General features: G+C 34.0%; 1 protein-coding gene, 1 long non-coding RNA gene and 2 pseudogenes across 4 annotated transcripts; 3 read left to right on the forward strand and 1 right to left on the reverse strand.

Annotated features, from left to right (window-relative positions):
- Window positions 1-510: 510 nt before the first annotated feature.
- On the reverse strand, window positions 511-6,611 carry LOC139784839 (uncharacterized). Its single transcript, XR_011721696.1, has 6 exons — window positions 5,569-6,611; window positions 3,825-4,037; window positions 3,665-3,733; window positions 2,825-2,962; window positions 2,475-2,741; window positions 511-1,203 (listed from the first exon to the last, which is right to left on the reverse strand). It is a non-coding gene; the product is annotated as an uncharacterized lncRNA (long non-coding RNA).
- LOC139784837 (aldehyde dehydrogenase, dimeric NADP-preferring-like) lies at window positions 2,722-21,523 on the forward strand. Of its 3 annotated transcripts, none has more exons than XM_071724017.1 (13): window positions 2,722-2,850; window positions 3,390-3,480; window positions 10,913-10,953; window positions 11,162-11,305; window positions 11,433-11,528; window positions 11,612-11,833; window positions 17,252-17,413; window positions 17,529-17,761; window positions 17,871-18,071; window positions 18,362-18,477; window positions 20,114-20,249; window positions 20,589-20,742; window positions 21,246-21,523. In XM_071724017.1, exons 1-13 carry the CDS (start codon window positions 2,737-2,739, stop codon window positions 21,273-21,275), a joined length of 1,740 nt encoding a protein of 579 aa, XP_071580118.1. In that variant the 5' UTR covers window positions 2,722-2,736; the 3' UTR covers window positions 21,276-21,523. The 3 variants fall into 3 exon arrangements, with proteins under 3 accessions (XP_071580118.1, XP_071580120.1, XP_071580119.1); XM_071724018.1 differs by lacking the exons at window positions 2,722-2,850; window positions 3,390-3,480 and adding exons at window positions 6,763-6,824; window positions 8,218-8,331; XM_071724019.1 differs by lacking the exons at window positions 2,722-2,850; window positions 3,390-3,480 and adding an exon at window positions 6,684-6,824.
- LOC139784840 (uncharacterized) lies at window positions 12,606-15,462 on the forward strand (annotated as a pseudogene).
- Window positions 15,152-17,234, forward strand: LOC139784834 (uncharacterized; annotated as a pseudogene).
- Window positions 21,524-22,039: the final 516 nt, after the last annotated feature.

Consider the following 22,039-nt stretch of genomic DNA (forward strand, 5'->3'; position numbering starts at 1 on the left):
CTTTTATTCTTTTAAGTAACTGGTTATTTTTATACGTTTTATTACGCCACATCGAAATTAATTTGCCTCTTGATATCACTGATTTATTATTCACAGAATTTTTCTTTTTGATTGGAGGGATATAATATCTTTCAGCTGTTTCAGTAGGAAAAACTTCAACAATGCGACTTTAGATATATGCTCACATAATTCGTTTGTCAGACTATAAAAAATTAGAAAATTAAATAAATATAATTCAGAGTAAAGTAAAATGTGTAGAATAAAATTAAATTTTTACCTCGCAGACATATTTTCAATGTAAGAGATAATAATATCGCATAAACTGGTTCTCAATTTTTCATCCAATTTATTTGTTGATTTGTATATCATGCAAATTTGTTGTCCTCTTTTGGTTTTAGAAAGTAATTCTTCAATATTAATCATTGTTTCTTTAATTAATATTTTCCCAATGGGCTTTGCATTTTCTTTATTAATTATATTGACATGTAAATGCTCAGAATCAATTTCATTGATATTTTCAGTATCAAGTTTCTTAAAAATTACATAATTAAAATATGTATTTAAAAAAAATTATTATTGCATAATAATTTTTTAATCAAAAATACTATTATTTTTACTTATTTCAAATAAAATTATTTTATACTTTATTTTTACTTTATAAAAACTATTTGTTCGAGATCATGACAATCGCGTGTCAGCGCAAACACGCTTTCGTTAAAATGTAAAGTGAAGTCGCATTTAAGAGATTTTTAAAGCAATCGCATGAAGATATCGCATCAAGTATAGCATGGATCTTTCCCTTCTTCGCGTTCCTGAACATTCGCGAACATTACAATAACGCTGCCACGGTCAACCCAACGACAAACAAAGTCAAGTAACCGCTCTTACACACAGGAAAGATCCATGCTGTAAACATCGCAATCGAAAAAATGTAACGAGCACGTCGTGATAAAGGGATCGCCGCTGCGCCGCGGAATCGATTTCGTTCGAAGATCACCGCCAGTACACCGCTTCATACCGCCTTTCTCATAGATATTCGCACTCGCTTGCTCGATTTCGCTCGCCGATATCGCCTAGTATCAGTATACTACCGCACACCGCGTTACACCGCTTTTCCGCACTTGCTTTCGCTTTCGCGCTTGCAACATCTCGCCGCTTTTGCCGTGCTAATCTCTGTGCGCGCTACCGCTCACGGCTTGTCGCCTGAAAAGGACTCGCTGTAAACCACTGTACATATAGACACTGTAAATATATTTCGTTTATTGAATTTCTGTGCTTGCTGTTTTTTGTGGTCGTCTTCTACCTCGCGCCATCTCGCGCTACCGCGTGCTCTCGAACACTATTATTTTTTACTTGTTTAAAATAATATTTTTTTCATCTAAGGAACATTAACATGATTTTCAAAATAATAAAAAAATTTTCATATATTGCAGTAGGGGAGACCGGGACAAACTTGACACTAGGCTTTTTGCCAATTTAAATCTATCGTAGAAACTTGCCTTTCCTACTGTAAATGCGTCTTTATGTGCCAGTATTATCAACGGAATTTGGTGACATTCTGAGTTATGGTTTAATTTTTAGAGTGACATAAACGTTTTTGATGGTGAAAAGTAATTTTTCTGATCTCTCGAAAATTTCTACTCTTTCATCGAGCTTTACTCTTGCGAATCTACCGGTAAGTGATTTTGATGGGAAATTCGATGCTCTATACATATTTTCAAAATTTGTATATTTTTGAAGTGACAAAAGTGAAAAACGACGTTCGGGGCAAAGTCGACACCACGCCGTTTTATCGGCTCCCAATAACACACGATGCTTGTCATGCAGCTATATAGCCCATGACAAATATGTGCGCACGTCTAATCGCAAATTTACTTGCATAAATTGTTTTTCAAACATAAGTTTAGATGAAAATAATTGAATGTTCAACAATTTTTGTTCTCATTATTTTCAATGATTGTTTTACTTAATTCCGAATTTTTGTACTTTCTAAATACACGATAAACAATGTATATTTAGTTTCAGACAATAAAAAATAAGTTCCAGATCAAATTGTGTCGATCAGGCAAAGTGTCGAGTTTGCCTCGGCATTTTTCAATTTGAAAATTTGTCTTTGCGTCACTTTTCCTTTCCTGGGGACAAAACTAAGTAACGTACAGCAAAACTTCCTTAAGCAATTTTGTACCTGAAGGAACACTCTTTAAATGTGTACCATTAAATTTACTTGAAAATTTTAATTAATTGTTAAAAATTGCCTTTGAAAAAATCGTGTCGAGTTTGCCCCGGTCTCCCCGTGCCATTACCCCCGGGGTAATGAGATATTACCGCACTGTTTCGAGTGGTGTGTGGAATTGGCTATTTGTCGCACAAAAAACACGCGCGTAATGGGCCACTTTCCACGCACGTGTGATATAAAAATAATATTATAACTTGTTGTATATGATTATTTGCTTTTTACGAAATGTGACCTTTACCTTATGCAAAAGTCCGGTGCCAACGCCGTCGCTTCCACGAGATTTCTGACGTATGACGATAAATAAGTTTTACCTCGACGCGAGGCTACGACGAAGTTCCACGGATACTAGAAAGCATCGTCATGGATATTGAATTCTCTCCGAAATCGAAAGCTCGTTTTGCGGCGTATAATTATAATTGTTACACATCGTTGTAGTCACGTGTATCCAGGCCAGTATGTGAAGCCGTACACGTAACTCGCACTCTCAACGAGGAAGTGAAATGACCTGCAATAAAGAGTCTCATATAGACTCCGATTTTCCGCTTTCCATATCGTTAGGCGCGAATGACAGAGCATGCGGATACGCACCTTGCAGATTAACTCCGGAGAAAAAAGTAATAACGTTATGTAAATGATTCTCTAATGGAGTTCTCCTTGAGAAAACACGTATCGATTAATTGTAGAGCCCAGGCATTGTGATGATGGTACGTGTTAATTGCGTCTAGACTACATTTAATTGCGATTAGAATTTATACAGAATCGTTTTGCAATTCTTAGAATTTATATAAAATTGTGATTGATGAAAACAGATTTATATAAAGTGGATTAGAATGATATATCGCGCCGCGTATATGAATTTATATGAATCTTAATGTACGCCAAACGACTTAACGAATTGGGCGTATAAACGTAGCCATCTATTATCAATATTATTTCGGGAAATAATTGCTACATTTGATCGACCCGTTCTTTTCAAGAATAAACTTTCGATAATAAATCTTTAAATAAATCTGATCTCCGACATAATTTGCATGTTAGATATTAATATAAGCTTTATCGATTCTCATTCGGGTTACAAGGACTTCCGATTTCATCTTTACAACTATATTTTCTTACACTTATGAAATATTTATAACGTTTTTTTTTTCCCCAGGCTGAAGTAATACTGGACATTCCGACGGACGTCACGAAAGAATCCGATGTCTGTTGCATCGAGATGCAAACGGCTGATTTAGCCGAATCACGTGAGTAAATCCGTTAAATTAGAAATTTTAATAATTATAAAAAGAAGAAGCTTGAATTGCAAAATAATAAGGTAATGTCATAACTATAATATGTCGCTTTTATAAGACGTCTCTCTGCTGAGAACTGTAACAAAATTAAAAGCCGAAACGAAGCTGTAACGCTTTGAGGAAGACGTAGTAGTACCTTGGGAAAGTCAGCAAGTGTATCATTGTATAAATTTCCAACAAATCTCTCTCCATTAAAAGCTCGTTCCTAGAATAGAAAATTATTACGCAAGCTGTGACCGCAGAATATCTAAGTATAGCATACGAACATCGTAGCCGTAGACGTAATTCATACGCACTTTCGATGAGAAAATACGGAAGGTATCGACCCAGAAACAGCCGTCATTTTATTTGACCTTTTCAAACTTGATGTGCGTGAGAACATCGCAACTCTCGACATTCGGTATTGGTAATAATTGAGCTCTTTCTCGATCGAGTTCTCCTCTAACTGCAGGTCGGTCGCGACGCATAGAAAATTGTCTTTGCTGTGTCCTTTACTGCATAAGGATCATCTAAAAATAGGCGAAGTAAATGACAGATCGTTGAGGAAGAACATAACAGAGTTCGTGGCACGTGGCAGCAATATAATTGCGGGTCTCTACTTTTACTACTCAGAGTTAACGAGGAAGTCTCATATATTATTAGACATTGTTAATCGCCGGTACAGCGCGATCGCTGAATAATTCACGAAACATTACACGTGTTGGTGATATGTTTGCCCCGCGGCTTCTAAAGTCGAATTAATTTGCACGACCTTAACTCCTGTTTACACCTGCCGCAGACTCCGACCGACAGATTCGATCTCGGTGATTGCAACACAGCCAGACACTTTACCATTATACGTGCAAATTTTGACATTTACGTCATCTCTACGCACGTCATCAGGTTTAGTCATTAATTTCACAAATAAAACGAATTTCACTGGCGAAAATAATGTTTATTGATAATTTATAAGAAGTTTTCTTAAGCGTTGAGTAGATGTGTCATTTGAGCTTTAAAAGTTTAAAACATTTATTAACACTGCGCGGACACCGTGGGCCTTTTAAGGCACAGTGTGATTTTCCGTATTTTAGTTTTTTCCTGATGTTTCAACACTTAAAAAAAATTGCAATAGTTCCAGCCTATGTAAGTATAGAAATCACTTTTTGAAACCTTCAAGATGATACATAAATTTTTATAGATTTTTTGTAACACAAAAACGCTTTCAAAAACCCTTTGGACTTAAAAGTCCCAAGGTGTCCGGGAGCTTCAAAAACACGGTGTCCGTGCAGTGTTAAATTGTTTATAATATATAAATTTAAACATGGAATTGTTTATGAGATGTTCACGGCTACGTTTGATAGGCGTTCGGAAAGTGTCGTGTAGCGTTTTCAGAATATTGCAAATATTCACGAAGTGCAGAATATGTTTTAAGATGTTACGTGAGCATCTCATAAACAATTTCATGTTTAAATTTATATCTCATAAACAATTTAATAAATGTTTTAAAGCTCAAATGAAACATCTGCTCAACACTTAGGCAAACTTCTTATAAACTATCAATAAACGTATATTATTTTCGTCAGGGAGATAGCTCCGAAGATATTTGACTAGGTAGTACTAGGTAGTAAAAAATTAAGTAGGAAATGAAAAACACAAAAATAAGCTCGAAATAGATTCGGAAAAAACCGTGATAAAATAATTAACTCCTTTTTACGTTTATCTATAATTTGCTTAAACTATACCCGCTGTTGAGCTTTTTATCCCATATATGATAATGCAATAAACTTAAATTATCACAAAGTGTCAAGGGGAGGAAATCAGAAAATGAGGGGATAAAATATTCAAGAGTAATTCATGGTATATTTTCAGCCTATATTTTCAGGGGTCTAGAGAGTAACTATGCAAAATTTGGTCTAGATCAGTCAAAGGGTTTAGGAGTTAATATATTAATAAAGAACATACAGACAGAGACATTCCAGTTTATGTATTGTACATATATATATGAATATAATATTTATTTAAAATGTATTTTTCCTCTCACATTTCTTTCCTTATACTTACTTGTAAAAAAAGAAGTCCATTACAATGTCGAGACATTCAATATTACTTCCGCTAAGTGCGCTTTATTTTCACGGATCTCATGCTCAGTTATTTGAACATATCGAATGTGCTTAATTCTGTTAAACATCCAATATTTTCTACATTTCTAAATAGGACGAACAATAACACGTCCTTATTAAAAGCTTCTTAAAGGCGTAACTTTCGTAACTTCCCCGTAGAACAAATCAAACATCGAAAATAGATTAAACGCTGGCTAGTAATCGCGGAAAAAAAGGTAAAACGCGCTTTCCTAACACGCGTTACGCGCCTAGGAAGGAAAAAAAAACTTATCAGAAATCGCGAAAAGCGAGCTAAACTTCCGGGAGAAAGTGACGCATAACACCTGTGGAGCGTTCCACGAGGAAACGCGAAATTGATCATTTCCCGAATCGTTCCACCCTGCAAGTCCGCCACTTTTTCACCCTTCACTTTCGCCGAGTCGCCCCAGGTCGCCCGGGACGCCCGGGCTGCTCGGACTCGGATATAACTCGGTCCTCGGATTTCCTGGACGGCCTGGACCCTGGACCTCGCGAGGCGAGAATTCAAAAGTGGCGCCCTCTAGCGGTGAGCCAGCCGCACGACCAGACGTGAGACGAGACGCCGTTTATTTATCGATGATAATGCGCGCGTTGATTCCCAATTGGCTCTCGGGCAGGAATCAGCACCATGATCCACTGGACGCTTCAAACGTTACGGAGCATTATTTTAGCCTTGTTTAACATTATGATAAACAACAAGGATGAAACGTTTCCAAGAGTTTTGAAGCGCCAAGTGGATCGCACCCTGCAATCCTTCGAACATCCGCGTACCCGACTATCCGACACAGTTGCATGGTTACATTACATTATAATATTGTATTTTTTCCCGCCACCGCGGCCACGGCGCTCTCGCGCAGCTCGCGCTCCTTCTCTCCGACGCCGGCGCGCGGCGCCGTTTTCCCCTCCCCCGCCACGCTTTTTCCGGAGCACGAGCACGGAGAGATAACCAAAGACACAAGTGTACACTTTGATCTCTTACGCTGCCATTTCGTGGAGCGTGGAGCTTAAAGTATGTAACGCGCCGATCCGCCGCACCGAGGAGTCGCAGCCGCAGAACTTTCGTTCTCTCCTCCCCCCCCTCCCCTTGCTGTCGATTTGACGACTATCTGAAGTCCTGAAGTACCTGACGATTAGTCCGCCAACGTCCACCGTAGGGTCCACGAGTGTTCGCGACTATGGGTAAGCCCCGACCGTTTCCGCGAGTGATGTCCTTTTACGTTTCAGCGTCGAGCGGAAATGTTCCTCTCGGCCTCTCTTCCCGATCTCTCTCGCTCTCTTTGTCCGAAAGGTCGGCCACGGCGCCTCTCTCGAGCCGACCTCTTTCCGCCTCCCGTCGCTTCCATCCTCCCATGTCGACAGACGCGAAACTACGCTGCATTCCGCGCTATTGACATCCGAATACTTGCTCCGAATCCGCAGGCTCTCCGATCGAGACGTCACGACGCGCTCGGCAATTATGTTGTTCTTTTACGCATGCCTCCTTAAGGATCTATCGGCCGTACAGTCCTTGCTAAAAGTTAAACTTTCAATAAAAGAAGACTTTGCATGTATGTCAAACAACTCAAAATTTTTTATATGTTAGAAAGGATTATTGTTAACAGTTTGAGTATGATTTTTTGTAAATAATTAGTATTGTTTAAACAATTAAAAAAATTGTTTTGTTGTAAAAAATTTTGAAACTTAAAATACAATATCAATAATGTATGTTTTACATATAAAAAAAGTTTAAGAAATATCTTAATGGTTTATTTATATTTTATTTATATTTACACACATAGCAAAAATGTCGATTCTCTATAAGGGATAATGTTAATTTTATCAACTTTAAACTTAAATAACTCTTAAATAACGTCAAAATTTTACAGAGTATTTTTAATTTAATTTAGAAACAATTTACAGCACTTTCTAAATATATTTGAAATACCTCCAATACATCCTTAATTACAATAACTTTTAAACCAGTAAGAGAATTGTGCTGAAATTTTATACAGATACTTAGATGTAATAATAGAACAATCTATGAAATTTTTAGATTTTTGGTAATGCTTTGAGATGTCACCCATACATCCTTAAGTGCCGGTTGTTCCAACCTGTTGGTAAACTAATAATTAAGGGCCGGTTGTTCCAACCTGTTGGTAAGCTAACTAACAGTTAAATCATACGTCTATCTTTGTCTAATGTAAAGAATAAACAAAGAGATATATATGATTTAACTATTAGTTAGTTTACCAACAGGTTGGAGCAATCGGGCCTTAATCATATGTCTATAATCTTCGTCTAATTTGAAGGAAAGACAAAAGACATATATGATTTAACTATTATTAGTTGGTTTACGAACAAGTTGGAACAACCGGCCCTAAGCGGCTTGACCTCCCTCCCCAAGTAGAATAGAAAAGTCAAAATATTGTTAATTTCATATTGACGAAATTTATTGTCATTTTGACTTTTCTGTTCTACTTGGGAACGGAAACAGAGTTTTAAGTCGCTTCAAGGGGCACGCGTAAAAGGCTACAGAGCGCAATTATCGCGGCTAATCACTGCGACGATAAATCGGTATTGTTCGACTCGGCAGAAGAAACGGTTGAAGAAGATGATTATGAAGAATTAACGCACGCGGGTTTTGCGCAATATTTGATTTATGCCGCGCCGCACGCGTCCCGTCGCGAACGAGCGAACACGATTATCCGTACGTATTTACATAACAAATCCTTACTTTGTGCGATGTTCATTTTTATCATTAAGGATTAACTTCAGTCTCGGTTAACTCACACTCTTTTTTTTTAAATCTTTTTCCAATTTCTTAAAACTGGAATTGGAAATTTTATAGTTCTGAGTTCTGAGAATTGCAAGAAGATAAAGAGAAAAGTTAAACCGATATTCACAAGTTAAGCTGCATCGATAAAAGTAGCCACGTGTATGTAAGTTGGAAGTCGTCAAACCAAAACAGATACATATATATTTGTGTTTTTATTTTTCTTCGAACGAGGTCGACGAGACTTCGCATATCTCGGGGTACTTTCCGTTTCACGCATATGCGCGCAGTTATCTATAGCATACGTAACGTTTACTATAGAAAATGTGCGCATCATGCGTGAATCGGAAAGTACCCTCGTTTAATACGTTTAAGGTATTCCTTTCATGACACCAAAGTCTTAAGAATTAACTGATTTTTTGGTACGAGAAAGTTAAAATGCATATCTTTACGCCAGAAAAAAATTAAACCACATAACCGAACATATAAAGAATTATGACTTTGAAAATTCGATATTTATATGTGACGTTATCGAAAAAGTCTATTTTCCACATTTTAATGTAATAATTTGTTTATCAAATATCTTAAGATATTAAATATTAACTGCGCTACATATTCGCTAAACTCTATACTTTCGATAGTGCCGATAAAAATACAGAGTCACCGAATATTTAAACAAAATATTTATGTTAAAAGTTGACTTGAAATGTGGTTTATAGATGAATATTTTTAATGGCGACTTTCAAGGAATTATTTGGCAAAGCTGCAAGCTGTGCGCTCATGTCACACTTCAGTTCATCACGTACGGTTTATTATCAACTATTTATTACGTTTTAAAAAAGAAAAATAATCCAAAAATATATATCGCATAAAAAATATAAATAAAATAAATAAATATAAACAAAAATATAAATATAAAAATATATAAATATTAATATATATAAATTTATGTATAATACGGTTTACTATCAGCTATTTATTATGTTTTAAAATAAGAAAAATAATCCAAAAATATATATCGCATAAAAAATATAAATAAAATATAGAAATATAAATATAAATATAAATATAAAAATATAAATATAAAGATAAAGATAAATATATAAATATAAAAATATAAATCAAAATTTTAATTTAAAAAAAATTAACAGTTAGGTAAAACATAGATACGCATAAATAATTTATTTTACATAACAGGTTATAGTTTATATTTTCTGCATATATTATTATCGAGCATATACATATTGTATATATTTGTTACATTGCAAGTTGGTGCGTGATTAATTTTCATATGAAAATATTTAATTTTTTATTTATTTCAAGAATGAAATTGACACTTACATTGACACTTTTGTTATCAACTTCACATTTTACAATCGGCGCCCTGAAAAGCGCAGCGTTGCCATATTGTTCTGACAGTAAAATTTACCGAAAAATGAAAAATTTCTAAATACACATAATATTTTCACTTTTTTCTTATAATTAAACATAATAATCAATTATAACTTGATTTTATATAAGTTTGATGCAATATACAAGAGTTTGCTGAGGCCCTGCTTAAGCGCCTACAAAATACGCTCCTCCGTGAAAGGAATACCTTAAATACTTATCGGGCGTCCTTGTCCGCCGTGTCCCGCCGGCGGCGATACATCAGCGATAAAAAAAATTAACGGACACGTTCGCGTTAACCGTTACTTCGGGACGATCATTTTTGTACGATGATTTTTCGGTTTTACGTGACGGGAGATCAGTTCCTGAAGCAACTATCCCAAAAAGATTATTCCGCACTTATCGTCTTATCTTCCGCACTTTGAAAACAAAAATTTGTCTTATCGCGCGACTCTTCTTTTTATTTGCTAGGTACCGTCTCAAATCGTCTTTTAAATTCTCGTTCAGGCAAAAATTCCATTGACGGATTATTTATCGACCTCATCTGAAAGATGAATTTTTTCATATCTTGTGACTTGCTCCTCATCTATTTCGAGAGTCTTTAATATTTCTGTATGTAATATCCGTTACATATTAATTAATATTAAAATATTCAATAGCTAAAACTGGATTTAACTTTTTATTCGAAAAACCTACGCCAGTTCCAAAATTAATATAAATGTTTCCCGACTAATGTTTACGTTCTTCTTTTTTCCCTGGGGAATCGAGTTTAACAATTTACACGAAATTTGCTTATTACGTCTCACTGCGCCCTCGAAATAAACAGATCCTTGAACAGATCCTGAAAGTTCATAAATGAGATTGCTCTGGCAATTATCGTTTTTTTCTATAAATTAGTCATACGTGAAGCTCATAAGTCGCACATCTCTTACATTCGCAATAAGAGAAGCGTGAAGGTTAACTCGTTGGAGTGTAACGATTCAATGTTGATTTAATTTACATAAATATTTTAGCATTTAAATTAAGTTTTTTTTTAACTTTGCATATCCTGTGGCGTAATAAGCAATCGAAATAGAAGGCCGTCAAATATTTACATCGAACAATATATTATTTTCTTTTGTTTCAGCGCAAACAAATGATAAACAAATGCCTATAAATTATCCCGAGGTAAGCAAATAATTAACTATTTATTAATCCTCGAAAACCACCCTGGGGTCTCAGGGACCCCAACGAAATTTTGGAACTACGTTTGAAAAACTATCATTTATATTTTTTAATTAAACCAATCGGAGTGTCTTCTTTCTCGTGTTATGTAAGAGAAAAATGTACAATTTTTTTGAGGACTAACGACTCGTCTATATAAAAATTATTACAGTTAGTTCAGCAGTCGCGAGACGCGTTTAACAGCGGAAAGACAAGGCCGCTAGAATGGAGAATCAAGCAATTAAAACAGCTTATGCGTATGCTGACGGAAAACTCCTCAGAAATAGTAGCAGTCCTGGCGTCAGATCTGCACAGGGTATGATTTAATGATTACGTATTAAAAACAATCACTTCATTAGTGTATATTAGCCTAATATTGTATTATTATTTTTAATAATATATCCTTTTCATTATTATTTTTAATAATGTCGATTATATTTTAGTGCAAGTTTGAAACGTTCGCATTGGAAATTGATTATACAATTCAAGAGATTAAATACATGCTCATGAATATTAAAGAATGGTCAGCAACAGAGAAGGTAATCTTGATGCAGTTTTTATATATGTTATATAAGAGTAGAGGCTCTAGAGTGTGAACTTTTAAGATTGCGATATTTTGCAGCCGCCCAAGTCACTGGCGAACTTTTTCGATGCAGTGGAAATCCGAAAAGATCCTTATGGAGTTGTATTAGTTATGGGTGCGTGGAATTATCCTGTTCAGCTGAATTTACTACCTATGATGGGCGCGATCGCAGCTGGAAACTGCGTGATTGTGAAACCTTCCGATATTGCAACGGCTACAGCGACATATTTGTACGAGACCATTCCGAAATATTTAGATACGGTACGTGAGACTAGTGTCCCTTGAATACAGAGTCTGGCCAATAGGCCCCTCAAAATGGCGTACATACTATACTCAATACATATATAAGTGATTGTGAGTGGTTCCTGCTGTGGAGTGTTCCGTATTTTCTGAATTTTTCTGATTGTAAAAAGGTAAATAAATAGTGTATATACATATAAAGTTTATTTAATTTTTTGAATATACCACAAGTGAAATTGTTTGGAATAACAGAATTTTTGAAACAAGTTGAAAACATAAATTATATGTTTTCTAACCTTAATAATATGATTATGATATAATTTATTATAGAAATATTATAGTGAACTAATTTGTATAGGTTACAAGATGCCTTATTGCTGCGTAACAAAATGTTCCAATTCTTGGAAAAAAGGTTATTCCTTACATCGCATCCCAAGAAATACAGAAAGAAGAGAACAATGGATTCAAAACATTGGTCGACATGATTTGGATGCATTAAAAGACTGTTTTGTATGTGAGGTAAACTGCATTTTTCTGTGTATTAAAGTTATTTACATTTTGCAATTACATTACTTATGTTTATTATATTTAATAGGAACATTTTTTACCCGAAATGTGGGAAAAAGTACGTGTTGATGGCAAGAAAAAGCTGAAAAGTTGTGCAGTTCCAACTATTTTTATGCAGAAAGAAATTGTTTCTGCTTCATCAAATGTAAGTGAAATATAGTATGCAATAACACTTAAAAATATGCATGGTTTTAAGTTGTGTCATTAGATTTAAGCCTCGTCTACAATGAGTCGTAGTCTTAAGATCGTAAGCAAATCGATCAACCACAATCAAGTTTTCTTATACATTCTTGACTGTCGTTGGTCGATTTGCTGTACGACCTTACGATTCATACCTATGACTCATTGTAGACGGGCCATTAGTTTACAATAAGATTGTTTATATGTTTTAGACTGAAATTGATATTACGGAAAATAATAAAGTAGACAATGAAAAATATTTGTCTGATGATTTGATAGAGGAAGACGCATTTAAGGAAACAGAAGCTGCTGTAAATAATACAGAAATAGAGTCAATTAATACATTGCCATTTCAAATTGGTAATCCTGAGAAAAACTTTGAAGAAGCAGAATTAAAAGTTCAAAAAGCATTATTAGATGCTACACAGGCCAAATTACGACAAGTGGAAACAAAATTTCAGCAAGCAAATATGATACTAAGTAAATCAGAAAAGTCGCGGATAATGATGAAAAAAAGAATAAAAAGACTTATGTATGAAAGAAGAAAATTATTAGAAGAGAATAGTAATTTAAAGGCTAGATACAAAAGAATATTTAACGACGACCAAGTTGCAGCTCTCTGATGCAAGAAATCCATGCGCGGTAAAAAATGGTGTTCTGCTACTATCAAAAAAGCTATTCGCTTAAGATTATCTTGCGGTAATAATGGTTATAAAGAATTACGGAATCAGGATATTCCTTTACCAGCAGAGCGTACTCTTCGAAGAAAAATTGAGAACATAGACTTTGAACCCGGTATTTGTAATCAAACGTTTGACATATTACGTAACTACATTTTAAATTTTACCGATAATCGAGAGAAAGATTGCATGCTTGCAATTGATGAGATGAGCATTATTGCAGGACAACAAGTTGATATAGCAACAAATTCACATTTTGGTTTATCGACGTTGCCAGATAGATCAAGTTAATAATTTCTAATACATTTGTAATTTATATTTTTAATACTAATATTTTTATATATAATACAATTTTTTATTACATTTAGTATAATTACTTTTGCATAATTAAATATTTTTTTTTACAAAAATATCATTGTCTAATAAATATCGAATATTTATAAGTGATACGGATAATAATAAATCACTATAATATAAGAATTCATTTCAGATAAACTATACATTAATAAGAATAATGTTATTTAGCTAACTAAACAGATTGTTCAATTTTTCTATAGGATTATTTTTTGTGGAGCAGAAAAAATGTTTATTTGTGCATGTTTTGTAATGTATTATGGAACATCATCTAATACTATATATAGTTAAAAATTTTTTTAATAACAAATATACTCCCCTATTGCATTTAGCATAAAGTTCCAAGATACATTGCAAAATATGAGCATAAACTGTTGTTACTATACATCAGGATATGCAATAAAATTGTTTCTTTTCTTGGTTTATAATAATTTCTTTTTCTGGTTCTCTTTTTTATGAATATGTTCTAGGCCAAATTAAAGAAGCTACTCACAGTTTAGTTTTTATGCTTGGAGGACTTTTTACACGTTGGAAAATGGTTATAGCTTATTTCCTTACACCAGATAGTATTGATGGTGCTATTTTGAAACCTGTTATACAAGAGATTATTGAAAAAGCAGAATCTATTGGTCTATACGTTCATAGCATAACTTCTGATATGGGTCCTGTTAATCTAAGTATGTGGAGAGCATTTGGTGCTATTGGCAGCAACAGATCCGAAGTCAGAAATTACATACCTCATCCTGTTAACAGTAATCGAAAACTTTTTTTTATTGCTGATGCTCCACACTTACTAAAAAACTTAAAGTCTACTTTATTAAATAATAAAGTCATTGAATTGCCCAAAACATTTGTTGATATGCATAACTTATCAACAGCTGTTGTCGAATGTGCACACTTAGATGAATTAGTAGATATTCAATAAAATTTTCAACTCAAATTAATTCCTAAAATAAAAAAAAAGACATTTCCTGCAGCACATTTAATAAAATGAAAGTCAATAAAGCAAAAATAGTATATTACACTACAAGGGCCGAAAGTGTGAGATTCCTGCACTGCGCGCCATAATGCCCGAGGCGAAGCCGAGGGCATGATGGCGCGCAGTTCAGGGCTCTCACACTTTCGGCCCGTGTAGTGTATACTATTTTTCTTGCTACTCGGTCGAAAGTACGGAACAATGATATGTATATATTAATAAGACATTGATGCCTGCCCCGACATTTGCGGCACGAGCGAAGCGAGTGCTGCTGGTCGGGGGGGCAGGCATCAAGACATCTATAAATAAAGGTATAAATACACTTAACAAAAGAAATAGTATATATATTAAGACATGACTATTTATTTCCTCATCGGTTGACTCACCAGATGATAATTCAGCCATTTTTTTTATTTTTATTTCACTTCAGTCACTGTCACTTTTTAAATAGTATTCAATAATAAACATTAGTTAATTAACTAATCGTAAACAAACTTTGAGGTTATACGAGCGAAAGTATAGTAAAGGTCTTGGGTACACCAATACACCAATACAACCAAATCTGAGAAATGTGACTCTTACATGGAGAGCTACAGAGGAAGGGATATTTACAGGAGCTTTACTGTAGTAACCGAGTTTGTCTCGCACGGTAGTATTGTACTCAGAGTTTCGTGTGTTGAGTGTCAGTGCATGCGACTAAGTTTTTACTCCCGCTATTATAGAGGGCGCGCGTATAGCTTAACCAATGCATAAAAGGTAAACTTTCTGCCGTGGAATCGGGGAAGAAAGTACGTACTTTCGACCGGGGTAGTAAGAAAATATAATTAGTAGAGATGTTAGCAGCGCAATGAAATTTTATGCTGAAGAAACAAATAAAAAAGAATTTAATACGACATCACTTTTTATTGAATGTATGTCTAAATGGTTCACTTTAGTAACTGCAAGGACGCCAAAACTTGCGTTAGGCAAACAAGCGGGTGATGAAAAGAAAGAAAAAAAATTCAATGACTCTATAGCATTTCTAGAATCTATTGTAGAATTATTTAGAAAAGTAAAAATTGGTCATCAACCAAAATTTAAGCCTGTGCAAAATGGTTTTATGACTACCACAAGTTCTATTATTGAGTTGACGAAGTATCTAATACATGAACGCGGATTTTTCTACGTACTTACTGGTCGATTGACACAGGATTGTGTTGAAAATCTTTTTTTCTGCGATAAGAGTAAGACATCCAATTCCAAACGCATTACAGTTCAAGCAGAATTTAAAACTTCTTACAATATCAAAATATGTGAAATCATTACATACTTCAAATTATGATGAAGATGATGGTGATATGATTGGCGATTTTCTAGATAATTCTACAACAATTAAACAATCTAAACAATGTGAAGAAGTAATTTTTATTAAGCCTAACAACAATATTCATCTCGACAATATTGAAATGAATTTATTGTACAATATAGCAGGTTACATTATCACAAGTATTGTTAAATGCACAAAAACATGTTCTCAATGTTTAGATTCTACAGGATCAAAAAATTATTTTAATAAAAAATATACAAAATTAGTTCTCTTGAAATGCTTCCGTAAAAACACGCTCTTTTCGTCAATGAGGAAACGTTTGATTATTTTCTCAAGATGGAAATAATTATTCGATCATACATGTCAGATTTAAAAAAAACAAACTGCAATTTTCTTAGTTTTTATTTAGATAAAATGAATGATATTTATTGTGACACAATAAAAGATTGCCACAATTTAAAATTAAAAATAATGAAACGTTTTATATTATATAGAATGCGTATATCGTGTGTAAAATCCAACTTAAAAAAGAAAAATTATAGTAGCAAAACCATGGCAATGCATACTTTCGTTCATTAAAAATTATGTATGTTATACTTTATTACATATATATCTATATATAAGAATAATGTATGTTGTACTTTTATATTGTATTCTATTATGTATATATATTCTATGTATTTATATATATACGAAAATACATTTTTTTATGTTTAATGGCAATAAAAGTGTTTTTCTGATTTATTATTTTACATTTATTAATACGCAATATTTCTTCATTTTGAAAATTCCGCCATTTTCGCCATTTTGAGAGGCTTGTGAAACTGAACCAATAGAAAGAAGTCTACGGAATGGCCAGACTCTGTATTCAAGGGACTCTACGTGAGACTTGATTTGCTTTTAAAATTCTTTATATTTTAATTTTAAATCCTTATATTTTACAAACTACTGTTAATAGATAATCACAAAGGTTATCATTTAATTTTTCGAGAATTTTCCCACTGTAGCAATTTTTTTCATTTGCGAATTTTGAGATATCCTGCATCCTATAAGGTATTCTGTTATAAATCATTACTTTTCTTTAACTAAAGAAGGTAGACCATGAAATTAAATTGAAATTGAATGGCTTGAATTGAACTCTGTTACAAGACACTTTGTTGCATAATGATGACGCACAAGAACTGCGTCTTGTATAATGAAGAGGCAACATTGTTTTTTTCTCTCTCTCTCTATTTAATCATCTCTTAACACATTAGTTTAAAAAAAAACTATAATTTTTATTGCAACAATATATCCATATTGAAATAAATTAACTCCATGTGTCAAACGTCTTGCTTATTAAAAAGGAATTATGACTTGATGTTTCTTGTGAACAGGATTGTTGCCGTGTAATAATGGGAGGAGTATCAGAAACGACAGAGCTACTCAAGCAACGTTTTGATTATATTTTTTATACTGGATCCTCTACAATTGGAAAACTTATACGGAAAGCTGCTAATGAGTTTCTCACACCCGTTACATTAGAGTTGGGTGGAAAAAAGGTATTAAACGAATTTTTTAAAAAAATTTAGATACGTGCAAAATGCAATTTTAATTATATTTCTCCAAAAACTTATCTTTCGAACGGAATTGTACTGAATAACAACGATTTGCAGCCCCGTGTACATAGATAACACAGTGGATATGCCAATGGCAGCAAAACGCATTTTGTGGGGTAAATGCGTCAACGTTGGTCAAACGTGTATCGCGCCCGATTATATGTTATGCACACCCGAGGTACAGAGTAAATTTATCGAGGAAGCTAAAAAGATTTTACAGAAATGGTACGGTGACAATCCACGGGAAAATCCTGACTTGGCGCGCATTATTACAGACAAACATTATCAGTAAGTTTTACACGCAAATACTTAATATAATTATTTTTAAGGCGAATAATGATTACAAGTTTAAAGACGACTCGATAAGTTAAGTAATAATTATTTCTCCTATACTTAGGCGACTTGTCAATTATATAAACGATAAAACCAAGATTGCTATCGGTGGCGACGTAAATCCTGCGGAAAAGTTTATTTCGCCTACAATACTTACTGATGTCAAATCAACGGATCCCATCATGCAGGAAGAGATATTTGGGCCGATATTACCTATAATAAACGTTAATAATGCTTACGAAGCAATTAACTTCATCAACAGTCGGTACGTTATTTGACTTCGATATTATGAGCAAGGGATTATGAGAAACGAATAATGCAAATATCCCCTTCTGAAATATCGCGCATTTTTTGATCTGTAGCTAGAATATTTTAATTATCCGAACTTTTATAATCTGAAATCTTTCATAATCCCGAACAGAAGATTTTATTCCCGTATACGTAAATATAACTGCCGGGGATAGATATTCTCATATTCTCTCATACATTCATACATTTCACGATTTCACTGTTACGCGAGGGAACGGCATGAAGTAATTAGTTTTTCGCATGTAGTGAAAGCCCACTTGTACTGTACGTATTTTCTACGAGCAAGAGAGTACAAGATCTAATTATAGACCAAGTCAGCAGCGGAGCCGTGTGCGCCAACGACACGTTATTGCAATATACCGGTGAGTCCGGATTCTAGGTGACGGAAGTATTATCTATATTGGGCCTGTTTATTTATTGTTTGAGAATTTCGGTGAAAGAAAAAACCTTTGCTATGGAGACCGACAAGTCCCACGACAATTCTTTTTTACAATATTTTACTTTTGTGTTTACGTTTATCGTTTTTGGTTCTGCCGAAATTGACAAAATAGTTCGTCTTGTCTATCGGAAGAAAGTGCAGATGCGGTTGGTAGTTGTACGAATTGATTTTGCAAACTGCTTATGAGAGGGAGCAGGAATGCATTTCTTGATTAGGATTAAGGATATATTCTCTGATTGAAACAAGCATGTTCGTTCCCTTTTTCTGGTTTAGGTGTGATGACTGCTGAAGGAGAATTTACACTATATCTTTCTTTCTTGGTATATTTTTTTTACTTATGTGTGAGGTTGCAAGTGTGGAAACTTTGCATTATCAAACTGTATATACTGTTCAAATAATAGAATGCATCTGAAAATGGTGGTGGTTATTGGTATAATATATATTGAGTAATATTATAAAATTATAAATGTTCAAATAAGTACTAACATGAAATTGACATTAAAAAGAAAAACTAGTACGTATTATTAATGTTATACAAACGTATAATGATGTGTGATTATAAAGTATCAGAGTTATTCGCAACACGCGCGTACTCATATACACGGGCGCGTGCACATACTCATACACGAGCGCGTGCATACAAATACACATTTCGCAAAGAGAAATGACGTTCTTACATTAATTATTTAACAGGGAGAAGCCATTAGCGTTGTATATATTCAGCCAGGACAAGGAAACTCTATCTTTGATTATTAATAATACGTCTAGTGGCAACGTTCTTGCTAATGACGTGATATTACATGCAGCAGGTAGTTTTTCTTACAATAATGTTATAAAAAGTTTTTTTAAATAAATTATTTATACGTATGTCTTAGCTAGCTTTCTTTTTTTTTCAAACAGCATTACGTTACGTTGTTTCTGTTAACAGAGTATTAGATGTTTATGTATTAAATTTCTTTAAATTGAATTGCAATGTAATGAACTAATGAGTATTCTGTAATACGAGCTTTTAATTTTTATTCTATTGCTTAATTGTATCATACTTTTGCTTGCACTATCTATGTTCTCCATTAATTCTAAAATTTTAACAAGTGGTATAATGGTATCAAAAACTAACTTATGAACGAATGTTGAGGATGTAATACATGCCATAAATATACCGCTACATAACGTGCTACAAACTACTGTTATATCCTTAAAGTTGTGGAAATGGGAGCTTGTTAACGGTCACTTTTAATTACTTATTTAAAAACTATTGCATTCTCAACATTTATTCAAGAATAGATATTCTTTATTTTGACTTATCTCTCACTAAATTCTTTTCAATTTAATGAGGAATTCTTATATATATGTGAAATTATTGCTTTATTTATAATCTTAAATCTATTAACATAAAATCTTTAGTTCAATTTGATTAAGACAAATAATGAGAGATTCTAACAAAAACAAAAGTGATAAGTATACCTATATTCACATAACAAGAATTAATATCAAATTATTTTTTTCTCCTCTTTGTTACATTATTTCATCCATTATTATTGTATATTATTTCTTTTTAGTTGAGACTTTACCCTTTGGAGGAGTAGGATATTCTGGTATGGGAGCCTACCATGGAAAATTCACGTTCGATACATTCACACATAAGAAAGGTTGTTTGATTCGGAATTACAATAAAGTTGCGGAAATTTTGGCCAAGTAAGTGTGAATCTTTTTTTATATAATTAGATAATTGTATAATCTAATCTATGTAAATTATATATAGAATATTTTGCTATATTAGTTAAGAGGATCCTATAGCGGCAGTGCACTTTATGCACTAAGTGCACACTTTAACTCGTATTTTATTTATTATAAATGTTTAAGAGCAAAAATGCAAAATCGGGCTGTGTAGGGAACTACATATGAGCTTACTGATTAAAAATATCCTAAATGGAATAAGATTCATTCGATATTTTGGCTAAATTCTACTAATTCGTAAAAAATTTTCCCCTTAATAGTAGTCTTTCAATACCGAGCAGAAAATATGTTTTTCAGATCCCGTTTTCCACCCTATTCCGACGAAAATTTGAAGATGCTTAGACGTTTACTCGAAAGAAGACCTAGTTTTCCTATTATAAAGTATTTACCATATATACTTATGTTCGGTCTCGGGGTACTCGCCACAGTTGGATTTAAAGCTGCAATGAAGGTACAAAAACGATATTAAACCGTACATGATTCATCCTTATGTTATACATAAATGTAAGTGGGCTAAATAGAGTTTGTAATCATTGTAAACGTTTTGAATAAAATATATTTGCATAAATAGTAGCATAGTTGTGGGAAAAGGATGACATAGGAAGGAAGGTGAAGGAAGAAAAATGGTCATAATTTGTGAAGTATAAACTCTCAGAGAGCTTAAATATAATTATCCAATATTAATTTGTATTTTCATAATTAAGGTAAAGAGAAACTGTGTGTGTGTACCGTATGCAGTTATGCCTCTTATTGTTAGAATTTTTTATCTGACCTTTGTGGATGGTATTTGAGTGTTGACGGTAGATGCTCGGAAAACAATGTCTCATGTTATTTCATTGTGTGTGTTACTTTTCATACTTTTCATCGATCGTAACACATCCATCAGGACAATTCCATCGGGTACTCATACGAGGTGAGAGGGAAAAAAAAGAACAAATGCATATATTGTTGCAGGAATTTAATTACACGGAGAAGCAGTTGTAACGCAGCCGACCACGCAGCACCTTCAAATGCATCTATAAATGCATTTTGTCAATTTACACAATTAATTGCTACATTCTTTACTCACCTTATAACTTAATGGAGATTGTAAAAATTTTTGTACAATGTTTTTAGTTTTATATATTGTTTATACTGTTCGAGAGCGCGCGGTAGCGCGGGATAGCGCGAGGTAACAAACGACCACGAAAAAACAGCACGTACAGAAATTCAATAAACGAAATATATTCAAAGTCTGAGTATGTACACTTATTTACAAGAGTCTTTTTTCAGGCGAAATGCCGTGAGCGGTAGCGCGCACAGAAGTTAGCACGGCAAAAGCTAATAGCGGGTGCGAGATCAAAAGCGGATTGCGAAGTGCAAAGCGGTGTTAAGCGGTGTACAAGCGGTCGTATAACGATACTAGGCGGGTGATCTACGAGCGAGAGCGATTCCGCGGCGCGGCGGCGGTCTTTTATCACCTCCGAGACGAGGCTCCCTCCAGGCTGATCACCAAATAATTTCGAGAGGGTGATTGGCCATTGGCGGCCTACGTCATCGTGCTTACGTCACGGTTTTCATTTGACGATGCGAAGTGATCGTTACGTGTTTTCGATCGCTATGTTTACAGCATGGATCTTTCCTTTGTGTAAGAGCGGTTACTTGACTTTGTTTGTGCGACTGATTAGCCGTGACAGTGTTATTGTAATGTTAGCGAATGTTCTGGAAAGCGAATAAAGGAAAAATCCATGCTATAATTTGACAATGAT

The sequence above is a fragment of the Temnothorax nylanderi genome, unplaced genomic scaffold (assembly GCF_030848795.1).
Source record: "Temnothorax nylanderi isolate EJ_2023f unplaced genomic scaffold, tnyl_v1.0 TNYL_tig0688_pilon, whole genome shotgun sequence".
In the NCBI taxonomy this organism is placed as follows: domain Eukaryota; kingdom Metazoa; phylum Arthropoda; class Insecta; order Hymenoptera; family Formicidae; genus Temnothorax; species Temnothorax nylanderi.